Here is a 15,000-nt window from a genome sequence, read left to right as displayed (position 1 = left end):
ATCCAGAGGGAATGCTGCAAGCTGTGCACACATCTTGTCCACTTGCATCTCTTGCCTTCATACCAGCAGCCAGTAGCCCCACACACAGGCCCAGTGACATGCAAACACACACCCACAATCACACACACATAAACAAAGCTGTAGGGATTGTCATATTTCCATGTGGAGCCACTTCCCGCTGTCTTGTTCCCGCTACCCGCTCCTCCTCGTATCTAGAAGCACTTTTAGTTTCCATGTTGTAATCCTCATTGTAGCATCTTTTATTTATTTCCCTTGTCACTAATTGACCTGCATGTTATTGTATAAATAAAAGAAAGATTAACACCCTTATAATATATAACATTAATAATAATGGGTTTAATTTAATGCACTTCATATCTGAGTTCAGATCCCGAAGTGCTACAAGCATTTAGAATGGAACAAAATCAAAACTGTACACAACACAGTAGAATGATTAAAAAGCAGTAAAAACAAACAATAAAATAACAAAAGGGTAGTAATAAGATAAAAGGTCTAGGAAAAGGCTCTATTGAACAGATGGGTTTGGAGGCCTTTTTTAAAGGCCTCCACGGTCTGTGGTGCTCTCATGTGCTCGGGGAGAGCGTTCCACAGACTGGGGGCAGCCGAGCAGAAAGCCCAGTCTCCCATAGTACGGAGCTTGGTCCTGGGGGGTTTGAGGAGGTTGGTTTTGCTGGAGCGGGAGGTCCGCAAGGAAGTATGAGGGGTGAGGAGTTCCTTGAGGTAGGGGGGGGGCAGTTCCATGGATACACATTACAAGAATAAAGGATCACAATCATTCGATTTGATAATATAGGATTATGACAAATGTATTTGTTGCCCTGCCCCAGTTAAATTAAGCAGTTGTGCATTATAGATTAATGCAGGAGTGAGTCCTAAAACCCGGGAATGAGTTAGCATTTTAAGCTCTTAAGCTTCCATTATTTTAAAGTAAATTTATTTTTAAATGTTTTTTTTTCGTTAGATGCCTTAAATAAGAAATGTGGTAAATGGAAGATTCAGGATTATTTTACGTTTTGTTCTAAAAGATGTGTAAGAAGAACTCAGATGTTATACTTTAAAAAAGTGGCATTCCTTAAAGGTGGGGTAGGTAATTTTGGAGAAACCAGCTCGAGTGCGCTAGAATTTGAAAATACACAACCAGAAAAAATCTGCCACTTCCTTACAGAGCCCCTACTCCAACACACACGAACGTGCAGATGACCAATGAGGGCACGAGATAAGTTTGTGCACAGATGGAAGGCTGACAGGCAGGTAGGCCATCCAGTTATCTTAGCCGGGCCGGCTCAGATGATTGGTCGTGCTTTTTACAGTACTACGGCTTCCACAGATGACATTTTTTTAATGGATTTTTTGTCAAAGCACTTAAGATATTCATTGCTATCGGGATGTTAAGAGCATTCCATGGAATATAACAAAAACTGTATCTCGAGCCGGTTTCTCAAACTTACCAACCCCACCTTTAATTGTAAAACAATTACAAGTAGAGACCTGCATTCAAATCTTTCTTAAGTATACTTTTAAGCCAATACTTTCATACTTTTAATTGAGTACCAAAAATTAGAGTACTTGTTTCCCGAATCATATATACTAAATGAGTGGATCAAATAATGCGTTTGCTCCAAAAACCTGTGAATGAACTCACATATTTAATTGTGTTGGCAGTACCCCAATAAGAATGTAGCCCTGGTGGCGTCGGACATCCTGCACCTCCTGATCAGCCACGTGGATTATCTTCAGGAATTCCCCCCCGACACTCCAAAGAAGATCGTAGAGGTGAGACTTTATTTGTTTGAATTATTTCAATACTTGTTTAATTTCTTATCTCTGTAAATGGAATCAATCAATTAGAATCAGCATACTTGTATCATCATGGATACATCTGGTTTGGTAACAGTTTTAGAGAAATAAATAATAAAAAAATTAATACTGAAATATATATATATATATGCAAATATTTAGATAAACAAGTAGGTCTTTATCTAATGTAGTTTATCACTTATAGTTGTATTCCAACCGTTTCTGATTATAGGTGTGTAGATTATCTAGTGAGAAATGAAGTCAGATGTAATATAATATTTTTGGATTTATTTTTACATGATTAAATTCTAACCAGAAGTAATCATTGTAACAGTTCTGATGTAGAAAAACAATTCTTCTCTGATTTGATTTGTTCTTAGATTCTGATAGCCACCATCACACACTTGCTGCCTACTACTGAGACTTCTCCTCATGAGCTGGATAAAAGGGTAACACACACATTCACTTTCCCATCTTTCACTGTATTCCTCTTTCTGCTTAGAAACTCACCTTTTACCCTGTGTGTGTCAGCTGGTGGTGTCCCTCCTGCTGTGTCTGCTGGACTGGGTGATGGCTCTGCCTCCAAAGACTCTCCTCCAGCCTGTTCAGACCAGAAGTCCCCCAGAGAAGGAGCAGCCCACCAAGACCCTGCTCAGCTGTATTTATAAGGTACAAATGTTTGTGTGTCTATAGGAGGAGGTGTGTGGCGCAGTGGATAGAGCCTTGGTGTTGGGATCAGGGGGTCACAGGTTCAAACCCCACTGCATGTCGTTGTGTCCCTGAGACACTTCACCTCAAATTGTTCCTGTGGAGATTCCCCACAGTATTGAGTATGTAAGTCGCTTTGGATAAAAGCGTCTAACAAATAACATGTAATTTAATATTAAAGGGACAATTGAACCGATAATCAAAATGAAATGCTCTAACATGTAGTGCTTGTTATCAATTTAGATAGTGTTGATGTGACTTGCTGAGTGCGGCAGATATCGGCCGTAGAGATGTCGGCTCTATCTCCAAAACACATTTCTTTCTACCAAACTTCATCTGCCAACACTCACACAAAAACATTAAAAAAATCTAAACACTCGTACAGTTGGATTTATTAGAGGCATTACCTCTTTGTAGAGGTAATGCCTACCCCATCTAGAGTAACAAGAGGGCAGCAATTTGCTGACATTTTTACATGTTGACTGAAAGGATGTTTAAAGGGAACTGGATACAGTGTTGTAGGCGGGAGGAAAGTTGCTCATGCGCATGGAGCCAGAATGCCCTGACTATGCAATTTACTGACGTCTCTTTCCCAATGTTTCTTAATGGGCAAATTATTTTTGGGCCGAATTACGTCACATACTGATATGGAAGTTGTAGTACCAACGTTTGACCCCCAGACACCCATTTACCTCCTGAGCCACAGCCACCCAATATCTCTGCATACAATACATAAAAGCATTTGTTATAACAGCAACACTCTTCACATTCTGTTATTAATGTTAACCTGGTCATAACTTACACTTAGCACACTGTTAATCATACATTCCCCCAAAACTAATCCTATATTGAAGATAAGTGTTATCTTCTCACATAAAGTGTAAGCATCAGGGAAGTAAAGCTGAACATGGGCTATTAATGAGGCTCAATGGAGTTCAATCTGATGTCCCTTTCCTTTTGAAATATTCCAGGTGTTACACGGCTGTGTGTATGGAGCCCAGTCGTTCAACAGTCCTAAGTATTACCCGCTGCAGATGTCCGACCTGCTGAGTCCGGATTACGACCCGTTCCTGCCGCTAGAGAGCCTCCGAGAACCAGAACCGCTGCACAGCCCTGACTCTGAGCGCTCCAGCAAACTGCAGCCTGTCACCGAAGGTAGAATATCACACACTCAGAGGACACCTAAAACACAACATTTACATGATTATTTTGTGAATGAGCATGAGGATATGTATTTTTATTTTCACACGATCAGAAACATTACAAAAATACAACCAGCAGAAACCTATATCCAGCAGGGTTGGGATCTTTTTTTCTTTTTTTATATATAAATATGGTGATTTTTCAATAATGGTTCCCCTTTACCAAATCAAAAGTAGGTCATTTGGGATAATCTTGCCATTTTTGATAACTGAGGTGATTTCTTCGTAATTGTAGTTATTTTCAGAAATGAGGGGATATTTTTTTATTGAATCATTATGAGAAATTGGATAAAAATGTACTTACACCTCAAATACAATGATTTTTCAAAAATGAAGTTATTTTTCAGATAGTAAGTTTTTTTTTTTAAATCACCTCATTTCTGAAAAACCCTACCCTAAACCTTTAATGTATTTCATTAGAAATACTAGTTACCTAAATATAATCAGTAACCTTATTGGAGTATCACAGTATAGAAGTAATGTTACTATTGGATTACCTCAATAAGGGAATACTTGTTTGTAAAGTGATGCATTGAAGTGTGTGTGTGTGTGTGTGTGTGTGTGTGTGTGTGTGTGTGTGTGTGTGTGTGTGTGTGTGTGTGTGTGTGTGTGTGTGTGTGTGTGTGTGTGTGTGTGTGTGTGTTCCCCTGCTGCGATCCACCATGATCAGCGTCTCGGCTAATAACCGGAGCACCACCATAGACCACGCTTCTCCTCTCTTCTTCACTTCCTTTCTTCTGTTATTCTTTTAGCTTCAATCTCCACTAATATTATTTTTCATTTTTTACTGAAATGTCCTTACCCTTCCTCCTCCTAAAGCTCTCCTGAGGTTCAGGGAGATGTTGAGAATGTCTGGTCAATACATATCTGTACTCTACCCACAGCCCTGCCAATAACAAGCTGTAGTGTGTGTGTGTGTGTGTGTCAGTGTGTGTGTAATGATGTTGATTAGCCAGGATCTGCTGGCAGAACAGTGTGTGATGGCATTGGCTTCTGCTCAGCATGAGGCAAACTATGTACGAGCTGAATGTGTTTCTTTAGACCTCTTCCTAGTTTTCTCGCTGTAATTCCTGAAGTTTTCTCCTAACTTGCAAGTATAAAAAGTAAAGGTCTTTACACAGTGGGGCGTTTTGTCTGCACGCATCTTTAAGCATTTTTTGTCATTATCTTTTGCTCAACAAGAATATATCAATGTTTTGTGAGAACACCATTTTTTTTCTGGGTTTATTTGAGTCTAGTGATGTCACGAAAAATGTATATATACGGAAAAGGATAAGGGTCACATTTTTTAGATCAGACCAAACATTTTTGTAAAAGATGAGATTAAAGTCAGAATTCCGTGTAAAAAGTAAGAATTCCAAAATATATAATAATATAATATTTTTGGAATTCTGACATTAATCTCAGAATTCTGTCTTTAATCTCATTGAAAAAAGAATGCACATGGCCCTTATCCTTCTCCTTAGATATCATGTTAAAAATACATATACAATAATATTCCAATTACTCCAGCGCTTCGCAAAATAATGTATTTTCTGTTTTCAACGCTCCACACACCAATTAGGTTCTTTTAAAAAAGAGACAGTAAACAAAGACTGTACACTTCTAATATTTGCTGATTGAAATGTATTGTTCTAAAAAACATGTCCTCTGTGTCCTCTTTCTGCAGTGCGAAGCCGAATTCAGCATGGCCTGGTCTCCATCGCAGCTAGTACTGTAATCACACACTTAGTCAACCATCTAGGCCATTACCCCATGTCCGGAGGGCCTGCCACTCTGTCCAGCCAGGTACTGTGGGATTGTTGCTAAAAATGCCAGACTGATGTACTCTACTGAGTGATGCAGGGAGGTAGGCAACCTAAAAGTTAGCATTGCACTGGTTCCTCGACAAAAAGCCAACAGGAACACCAATTTATAGTCGCACAACTTTGGAATCCAAACCACTGAGATGATTTTCTTTGTGTTTTGCATGATGCCGTTAAATGTGCCCGATAACCGTTGAGTCTCATTTAGCCACTTATTAGCACCCACCCTGTTTAGAAAGTGGTATTAACAAACCATCTCGTTTCAGACATCGAATTAAAACGAGGCAAAAAAAACTGAAAGTCCAACTATGCTGAATCATTACCGGGTTTTAGGACTCATTCCTTCACCAATCGATATGCTGATGGGACGTGTTTGTCCTTCAGGGAATACACATAATAAACCAGTCTTGATTCTTCAATCAGATCTTACATCTTTTGCTGTAACAACACACTTTTCTATGTTGTTCTAGGTGTGTGAAAACCAAGATAATCCGTTCTGTGAGAGTGCAGATCTCGGACCGGAGCTTTTCCATTCCCCTAACCTGCAGTTCCTGGTTCTGAACGGCTCCACGCTGCTCTCCGTGTATCAGGTAACCTCAATCAAAAGAAAGGGGCTGGAGAAATCTGACATCAAACGCAACAGCCACTAACATTATCTGAACATCATGGTAGTTAAAGCGTCTTCATTTGTATTTAGCCACTGTAAGAATGGAAATGTTACATAGCAAGTTAACATGCCTACATTGCATATTTTCTTTTGTTAATTGCCTTAATGACGCCGCAACTGGTACAGAATGTAACCGCAAAACGATCGACCGACAAGCTGGCTAAGTAGCTTTTGCTTCCGGTCCTTTTAGAACTTAGTTTTTTTATTAGAGATGCACACATGTCACATTCTCAGCCAATAGAGATGTTTTGAGTCATCTTTTGGCCTATATCGAAACCAATGTTTGCCGTAGCAATTTAGCTGATAGCGATATACTATGTTTTAGTGTTTATTTTTTGTTTTTCATTATAAGCCTTGTGTAGTGTACATTTGTGTAATGTTTTGTTATAATTTTATATTAAATAAACCCTCTCTACCCTGAGTTGATTGATCAAGTTAAAATCATCTTAGCTTTTCTGATAAAAGTGTAAAGAAGGTGTAACTATGAGGAAGACACCAAAACATTCCCAAGAAGTGTTGTTTTAGGGCAGTTGAGATGTGTATGTTTGTTTGAAAAAAGTATACCATTCATATTTGGTTGTCGTTAGTCTAAACACTGTTTTCCTCTTTGTCCCAGATCCGCTCAGAATCCGGTGTTCCAGGAGGCGGGATGACGGCCGGTTTGTCCTCCGCCCCCGCCTGCGTCCGCGTCATCATCCGAGACGTGGCGGGGAAACACTCCTGGGACTCTGCCGTTCTCTACGGACCCCCGCCCTGCCCCCCGAACAGCCCCACACACACATTCATGCCACACACCCAATCCCCTCACGGCGGCAATCTTCATTTGCGCACTCCACCGGGAGGTCCGGCGAAAAAGATGGGACTGAAGAAAGAAGACAGCGAAGAGGAGGGGGGGCAGGAGGATATCGAGGTAGCAGAGGAGGGACGGAGAGGGACGGAGGGTGAAAGGCAGGAGTTACAGGGGGAGGGGGAGGAGGAAGGAGAGGAGGAGAGGAAAGACACAGAGGAGGGGATGGGAGATGGAGAAGATGATGATGAAGAAGAAGAAGAGGAGGAGGGGATAGAGCATAGGATGGATGGAGAGCGGGATCAGGGCGAGTCGGGCCTAGAGCAGTTTCCCGCACCGCCATTGGCTAAACGGGTGTGTCGGGAGGCGGTGCCAGCGTGGGACTCGCTGAGGGAGGGGGACGACTCGCTGGATGAAATGCTGCAGTACCTGGGGTACTCGAGCCCCGAGTGTCTACAGAGAGCAGGTACACACACACACACACACACACACACACACACACACACACACACACACACACACACACACACTATGGACTTCCTATTAGAAATGTTCTGCATTAGTTACTCAATCTGAAGTCTAGGTTTTACAATAAAACAAATACTGGGCAAACATGCATTATCATGAACTCTTTTTAGCTACATTGACTGAAAAACTAGCTAGCTGGAGAATAACACGTTGATTCAAACAGGACACGGAAGTGTTCAGGCTGCATGTCAGTTCTGCCAAACTCTCCCAAAGACTGCAAATGTAACTGCTAGTTAAATATTGTGTCTATGGTTAACTTCCCTGTTAGCTTGCAATGCACATCTGTCATCTGACTTGCTGCACATTAAAAGGTCAGCGGTATTCAAGGACAAAGTTGGAATAATTGTAACCTTAAGCACAGAGCTCTGCAACAATTTTAGGAGCCGCTCTCTCCAAAGTAAAACAACGGCAACATAAGCCCAGAGCCATTTTACCACATGTCTTGTGAATGTAGACTGTCCATAAACATATTTCTTCATGCCAAAACAGAGGCGCCACCTGAGAATTTGGATGAGTTTCACAGCTTTTACTGATGTGACCTACTGTAGCAGTGACTTAAGATCTACTTAAATTATGTATATCTAAATGACTAGTAATTTGCTCAGAAATCACTTAACATGCATCACTGACTTTTCCGTTGCTCAACAAACTATTGAGGCAGAGTTTCATTGAGAAATCTCCAGATTGACATCCCTCAACTAGTCCTGTATAAATATAGGAACGTGTTACTGTCAATTGCATCTGTTGTCCTGGATCTTCAAAGAGAATGAAAGCTTTGTCCCCTGATTGGTCCTTAGGCATGCCGCTCAACATCCCGGCCCCTCCTCCAGCGTGTGTGTCAGAAAAGCAAGAGAACGACGTGATCAACGCCATCCTGAAGCAGAGTGCTGCCGAAAGAGAGTTTGTCCTCCATGTACGTTTTGTCCAATATTTATTATCTTTTTCAATCTTTGAATCCAAAGCAAAAACATCAGAATGTGCTGTTCCCAGTCTCTATGAAAATGTTCTGAAGCTATTCGACTGAAAATGTCCTTTGCAGTCCTGCTTTAAAACAGATTAGGTCGCTAAAAAGAGTCTCTCACTCATAGCTCTCGCATATAAAATACATTTCTATTTAATTGTAATGCATTTTATATTTTCCTCCCTAACATTTGTTTATTCTTGAACTGTTGAATGTGTCAGAGAGGAGAGGATCTGAACATGAGGGCTGTGCAGCAGCCGGAGCCGGACACAGAGACGCCTCAGTCCGCCTTCTACTACTGCAGACTGCTCATCAACATCCTGGGCCTCAATTCCTGGGAGAAGAGGTGAGGGGAGGCACACACACACGCACGCACAGTTAGTAACAGGGTACAGAATGCATAGAGATAAAGAGTAGTGAAAGTCTATCAGAGGTATTCATATCCGAATATATATATATATATATATAATAAATAATATGAGCTTCATCAAAATGGAAAGTCTTAAGCCTATATCAGCATAACTATGGGCGGATTCAAGGTTAGCCTGAGCCAGCCCTATAAGCCTTCTCAAAAAGGAAAGTCTAAATCAGGGATGGGCAAATGGCGGCCCCCACCTCCTCTTTTTGCGGCCCTCAGAATGAACGTAATTAATGAAAAAAAAATGTTTTTGTTAAAATTATTATTATTTGTTTTACTTGTAGTACTGATACCGTCCACTAGACTCCTAGTTACGTCGCGAGCTGCGTACATGATTTAAAATACCGGAAAATAATCTGTGACGCATTTGTGTGTATTGTGTTTGTTTCCAGGGGAAACCCTCACAAGAAACACCGTCTGTTGTTATGCCTGCTGTGACGTTAAGTTGCCGCTTGTAATTATGCCTTTACAAGCTTAAAAGTTGTATTTTTCATCTGAATTTGGCGAAACAAGTTTAATATTCTTAAAACCANTTAATGATAACAAGATTTCTTTTTAATATTAATTAGGGATCGGCCGATATGGCTTTTTCAAGGCCGATACCGATTATTAGTAATCAAGGAGACCGATAAGTTATCGGTCTCCTTGATTACTAATAATCGGTATCGGCCTTGAAAAAGCCATATCGGCCGATCCCTAATTAATATTAAAAAGAAATCTTGTTATCATTAAAAGATCATGTCATAACCTTAAAAATATCAGGGTATAAAAAAACAAATATCTTGTTTAATAATATAAAAAGGTATTGGATTCCAAATGAAATGCAACCCTTCATTGACCATTAAATAAGCTATATTTTGAAGCTGCACAGAGTAGTCACTGACCTTCAGAGTGACGCAGATGACATTGAGAGCGTCTTTAATCTGCGGGTGCTGAGTCCCGTGAGCCAGCTCCTCACACAGCCAGATCCCCAGACTGCACAGAGCCACACACCTGAACACAAACACACTGTGAGCATGTGATGCTGTTATACACACACAGTAATAGATAGTCCTGCAAAACTCCACATATATGTAAACATGCTTTACACACGTAGATATTAGGAATATCAAATGTGGAAGAGCCCTAAAGCAAGCCAAGCATAAGGTGGATAACAACAGAGTGAAAACTAGATTTACTAGATAATATACGTCTTCTTCTAAATGTCGGGGGACTAGAAACACATTTAAATAAAACGCTATCCAACTCTATACCACAAACTATGATATTAAAATAAGAAATATGTTACCTAGCAGGAGCAGAGGGTTTCTCCCTGGCAGAGGTCAGAATGGTTTTGATAATGTGCTACCTAAAAAGCAAAGCATACAACAAAAACACAAGTGAATTAACACAATACATATCTACATGCATGTAGCAACTTCTTCTATAGGTCCCACACACAAAGTTAGGTGTGTGTCACAAAGATTCAAACTTGCATTGGTTTTTCAGATAGTGAGAAAAGTGATGCATGGGATTACATAAACGTTCACACACACTCGCTGGTCCGTCCCTCTGGTCGCTGCTAATGACCGCTCAGTGATTCAGAACAAGTATGTGCTTTGTAAGGAACCAGTGAGCGGGGCCGAGGTGCTGCCACGCATGGCATTATCTGTTTACACGGCGACAACAACAATAAGAACATCACTGCAATAGCTCTGGACTGGTACAAGAATGAGTAATGAGACATTAACCTAATAGTTTGGTTCTACAACCCCCCGCTGAGAGCAGCCTGATGTGTTACAGGGTTTTGACTGACCTGGATTACACACAGAGATGGGGGCAGTTTTAAAGTATCCTGACATGTTAGAAGGTGGTAAGGATATTTTAATGATACAACTTTTACGTCATTACTGTTATCATCTTTCTACCTAGAGAATTGTTTTTGTTTGTTTATCAAAACCTTTCTTAGTAACTTTTTTATAAAGCATATCTTCTTTTATAACAAACTCACAACCTGTTTGTTACATTGCTTTGTTGAGTACTCGATGCCGATTGGTCAATTTCTGCTCTTTTCGCTATCAGACCGCTGCCAAGGACAGCAGACTGTTTCCAAGGATAGCAGACCACTTTTAAGGATAGCAGACCATTGCTAAGGATAGCAGACCATTGATAAGGATAGCAGACCGTTGCTAAGGATAGCAGACCGTTGCTTAGGATAGCAGACCGTTGCTAAGGATAGCAGATCCGTGGTTAAGGACAGCAGACCGCTGTTAAGGACAGCAGACCGTTGCTAAGGATAGCAGACCGCTGTTAAGGACAGCAGACCGTTGCTAAGGACAGCAGACCGTTGCTAAGGATAGCCGACCGTTGCTAAGGATAGCCGACCGTTGCTAAGGATAGCAGACCACCTTTAAGGATAGCAGACCGTTGCTAAGGACGACGCAAACTCTGACTAGGGGTTTTGTGCAGTCAAATCAAGCTGCAGAAATAAGTCTGGTCAATTTAACATCAGTGGTCAAACAATGCTTCAAGTTACTGTAAAGGTACAACCCTCAGTCAGTGCTCTAATCTTTCAAAATGACAGACTTTAAATGTTGTCCCTTTTAAATTTAAAGATCCCCTATTATACTGTTTTTCATCAATATATCACAGGTCTCAGATATATACAAAACATGTCTCTAAAGTGTTTGGCTCGAAATACCAAACAGATCATTGCAGCATCCCATAATCCCCTCTGTTTCAGCCCTGTTTCAAAAGTGCTGATTCTCTTTACTTTAGATGAAAAATAAGGAGCCACTCCCCACGCCCCTCTGAGAGATATTTGGTTGGAAAAACCCCAATGGTGCTCTAGGAGGATAATCTATATTCAACCTTGGTTGGTGATTGGCTAATGGTTACACAAGCCAAAAACACGTTATGACATCAAACATTTTCAGACAGGTTTTTATATAAATGGATCAGGACAAAAAAGAGAGCAAATGTTTTTCAGAATCTCTTTACACAGAGGGGACACATGTTTATGTATAAAATACATGAACAAGTGGAGTTTGCATAATAGGGGACCTTTGAAGAAATTACACTCAAGTTAAATCTCCCAGTCACATAGCCAAGCAAAACATAAACATGGTCAACAACAAGTCACTAATGTATGGCCGATGCATCGGTTCATCCCTAATTATTATTGCTACTATCTACCTTGACGTCAGGGAACTTGGTGAGCACCACATCAGCTGTGGTGGGGTGGAGGGCTGGAAGCTCCTCGTAGAAGTTTGGGAAACATACCAGAGACCCCAGCAGGATCTGGGCCTCCACCCTGGGGGCCTGGGATAGAGGAGGCGGGGTGGGGAAAAGACACAAAGATAGAAGAAAGAAGGACACAGGAAATCATGACACATCTATGTAATATATACTATATAATAATTGCTGCACATGAGTGTGATCCTGTTTCTTACGTTGAGCGATGAGCATGCGGTGACTCTTGACGCTGCGATGATGAAGTCCAGGATCAACATGGTGGCTCCAGGGAGACCGATACTGAAGAAACGGGGACTGCAGTGTTTTATGATGGTGTTCACAATGTCCTGCAGAAACATTATGTTGTTTCAAAAATACAGCTATAGACAGAAAAATATTCTGGCAATAAGTATGCAGTACAGTAGAGAAGACTTTTCAATAATAGATTGTACTGGACGAAACATAAATACATGTTTTTAAAAAGAGGCATGCTTTAAGTCAAAATATGTATTACATTGATTTGGCAAAATGCTCACGACAGATGTTACAAGCAATCCATTTGAGAGGATATCTTACATATTAAAGGCAGAATTTATTTGACAACATAAGGAGGCCCTTTATTAATTATGTTAAAGATTTGGATTTAACCGACGAAGAATTCGTCAACTATTTGCAGTAACAACGCGAGCTTGTGGACTTATATATGTTTTCCTATACATTTTGAACACTTAACAATTAATATACAGTACTCCACTGTGTACTCGATACATTTTTATTCATTTCCTTTTGTTTTTAGTTTGTCTCCTGAGTGAATGCAGCAAAAAATTGTGATTTATTTTTACCTTATAATTTAAAAGGCTGTATTTTATGTTGTTATACATTTAAATAAAAATATTGTGGAAAACAATATATATCACAATAGCAGTCATCATTTTTATATTTTTATATTCAGATAAAGCATTTTTGATTTTATATAAATGTTCCAGCATTTTCTAAACTCTAAAAGGCTTAATTTTTAAAACAAAGTATTGTGGAAAAAAATATAAATAATATATAACGATAGCAGCGCCGGCTAGAGAGCATTTGCAAAAACAAATCCCTGCTTGATCTGAATGGGTTTTTTTCTTACAAACTTTGCTCTACATAATTGTTTTGTCAGACAGCCACACACACTCCACCTGGTCTTGGTGCAGTAGTCCCTGGTGCATGATGTTGTAGAAGTGTGTGAGGAAGTCAGTGTTTGGGGAAACATCTTGCCGTCTCTTCATGATCCTGCAGATCAGCTTGTAGGCATGAAGCTTCCCTTGCTTGTAACGCTCAGTCAGCTTGGTGGCCTGGAGGAAACACACCCAATAAATACATACGATGATAAACATCTCCAGGCAAGATAAAGGCTTAACTGGCCTGTTTGTGGATGCATAACTGTCTCTATGGATGTTTAAACTGTCTTTATGATTTTTAGCAAACAAATGCATTTTGAGTTCTGTTTATCAAAAGAAATACAATTAAAAACATGGCAAGCTTTTCCATGTCTTCTCCGAACTTCTCCCACACCCGCTGCTTTGCCTCGGCCACGGCTGAGGCTGCTGCCCTTCGGGCCTGTTGGTACCTTGCAACTGCCTCGGGAGTCCCCCGGGATAACAAATCCCTGAAGGCCTCCTTCTTCAGTCGGACGGCTTCCCTGACCACGGGGCCGCGACTTAATTAATTTCTGGTCACCATGGCAATTCGGAGGCTGCAATAGGCCAGAAAAATAGCCGATGACCCTCTGTACGGATTTTTTATACCAGTAATACATATAACGATGTGTTCGTAATATAACGTCAAAATCAAAGCGGTTGAGGCACATACCCGTTTTCCTGACGGTTTTACGGCTGATAACTAATAAAAATCATAAAAGCTAGAAAGGCTTAAGGTCAGCTTAGAGAGAGAGTGGGGCAGTGTGTGTGTGTGCGTGTGTGTGTGTGTGTGTGCGTGCGTGCGTGTGTGTGTGTGTGTGTGTGAGCTGTGAGTGTGTGCCTCGCCTCTACCGGCCTCTACGTTCCCCGAGGCGTCCACACCCAATTTGAGAATGGGCGAAGCACACCTGTATACGGGCGAATGGTTTTTCACGTTAATTCTTAACATCGTACATTCCGCCACCATTTGTGCTCGGTTAACAGTTTGTAAATCGTTTTCACGTGTGTAAGTCTGCCTCTTTACGTGGCCCAAGCTGCGCTAGAAAGATCACGAGACATCGGGTAGGTGCTCATTCGCAAAGGTCGCAGTCCAATACTACGGCTACGATCGTCCGTTGTGTGTACTCACTAATATGTGTTTGCTACCCGATTACCTAATCTCCCATTGACTCACATAAATAAACAATTCAACAGTCGATAAGACAAAGCGTCATAGACAGTAGTCTAACTAAATTATGTAAACAATTTTGTACACAAAACAAAAATACACCTTTTGATAAAAAATAAATTAATTTATTTTCGTTACAATCAAAACAAGGTAGTTAAAACAAATCAATCAGAATGGAACAAAAAAAGAGGTTTTTCTTGGCTATTCATGGCAATTTTCCTGGCCTGCTATCCGCCATAGCTATTTATAGCTCACATCATGGCAATTTTTGGAATTTTGCTATGGGTAGGGGCATGAGACCTGTCTGCGGATCATACGAGTTTGCACATCACGACCATTGACCCCTTACAGACCTCCTCAGGGTTCAGGTCCCTCCGGACAGTTGAGTGTGGCAGGGACACCTCGAAAACCCCGTAAGGACAACCTCCGACCCCTGTAACTTGGTCTCCACCCACACAGTTTCGGAGATAACAGTTTCGGCGCCGCCCCTGGACAGCCAGAGTTCCAGAATACCACGGAGTTCCCCGCCATTGGGAGCTTCGGAGGA

At 40.9% G+C, this 15,000-nt stretch overlaps 3 protein-coding genes across 3 annotated transcripts in view; 1 reads left to right on the top strand and 2 right to left on the bottom strand.

The window, feature by feature from the left end:
* Positions 1-762, bottom strand: part of LOC104955458 (contactin-4-like) — a 38,806-nt gene extending 38,044 nt beyond the window's left edge. Inside the window, exon 1 of the mRNA XM_010782784.1 lies at positions 552-762. Coding sequence (XP_010781086.1) covers positions 552-762 — 211 coding nt within the window. The remainder of the gene's footprint in view (positions 1-551) is intronic.
* A 754-nt stretch (positions 763-1,516) lies between these two features.
* LOC104955456 (ral GTPase-activating protein subunit alpha-1-like) lies at positions 1,517-8,826 on the top strand. Its single transcript, XM_010782783.1, has 9 exons — positions 1,517-1,794; positions 2,199-2,267; positions 2,350-2,487; positions 3,498-3,681; positions 5,398-5,516; positions 6,004-6,123; positions 6,817-7,453; positions 8,313-8,428; positions 8,698-8,826. Exons 3-9 carry the CDS (start codon positions 2,389-2,391, stop codon positions 8,824-8,826), a joined length of 1,404 nt encoding a protein of 467 aa, XP_010781085.1. The 5' UTR covers positions 1,517-1,794; positions 2,199-2,267; positions 2,350-2,388.
* An 804-nt stretch (positions 8,827-9,630) lies between these two features.
* On the bottom strand, positions 9,631-14,234 carry LOC104955455 (ral GTPase-activating protein subunit alpha-1-like). Its single transcript, XM_010782782.1, has 7 exons — positions 14,148-14,234; positions 13,286-13,441; positions 12,326-12,454; positions 12,068-12,194; positions 10,183-10,240; positions 9,779-9,887; positions 9,631-9,642 (listed from the first exon to the last, which is right to left on the bottom strand). The coding sequence occupies exons 1-7, from the start codon at positions 14,232-14,234 to the stop codon at positions 9,631-9,633; spliced, it is 678 nt and encodes a 225-aa protein (XP_010781084.1).
* Positions 14,235-15,000: the final 766 nt, after the last annotated feature.

Source organism: Notothenia coriiceps, unplaced genomic scaffold (assembly GCF_000735185.1).
Source record: "Notothenia coriiceps isolate Sejong01 unplaced genomic scaffold, NC01 NC01_scaffold00024667, whole genome shotgun sequence".
NCBI lineage: Eukaryota > Metazoa > Chordata > Actinopteri > Perciformes > Nototheniidae > Notothenia > Notothenia coriiceps.
Note: the sequence above shows the minus strand (reverse complement) of the source record. Positions and strands in the feature narration are given on the sequence as shown.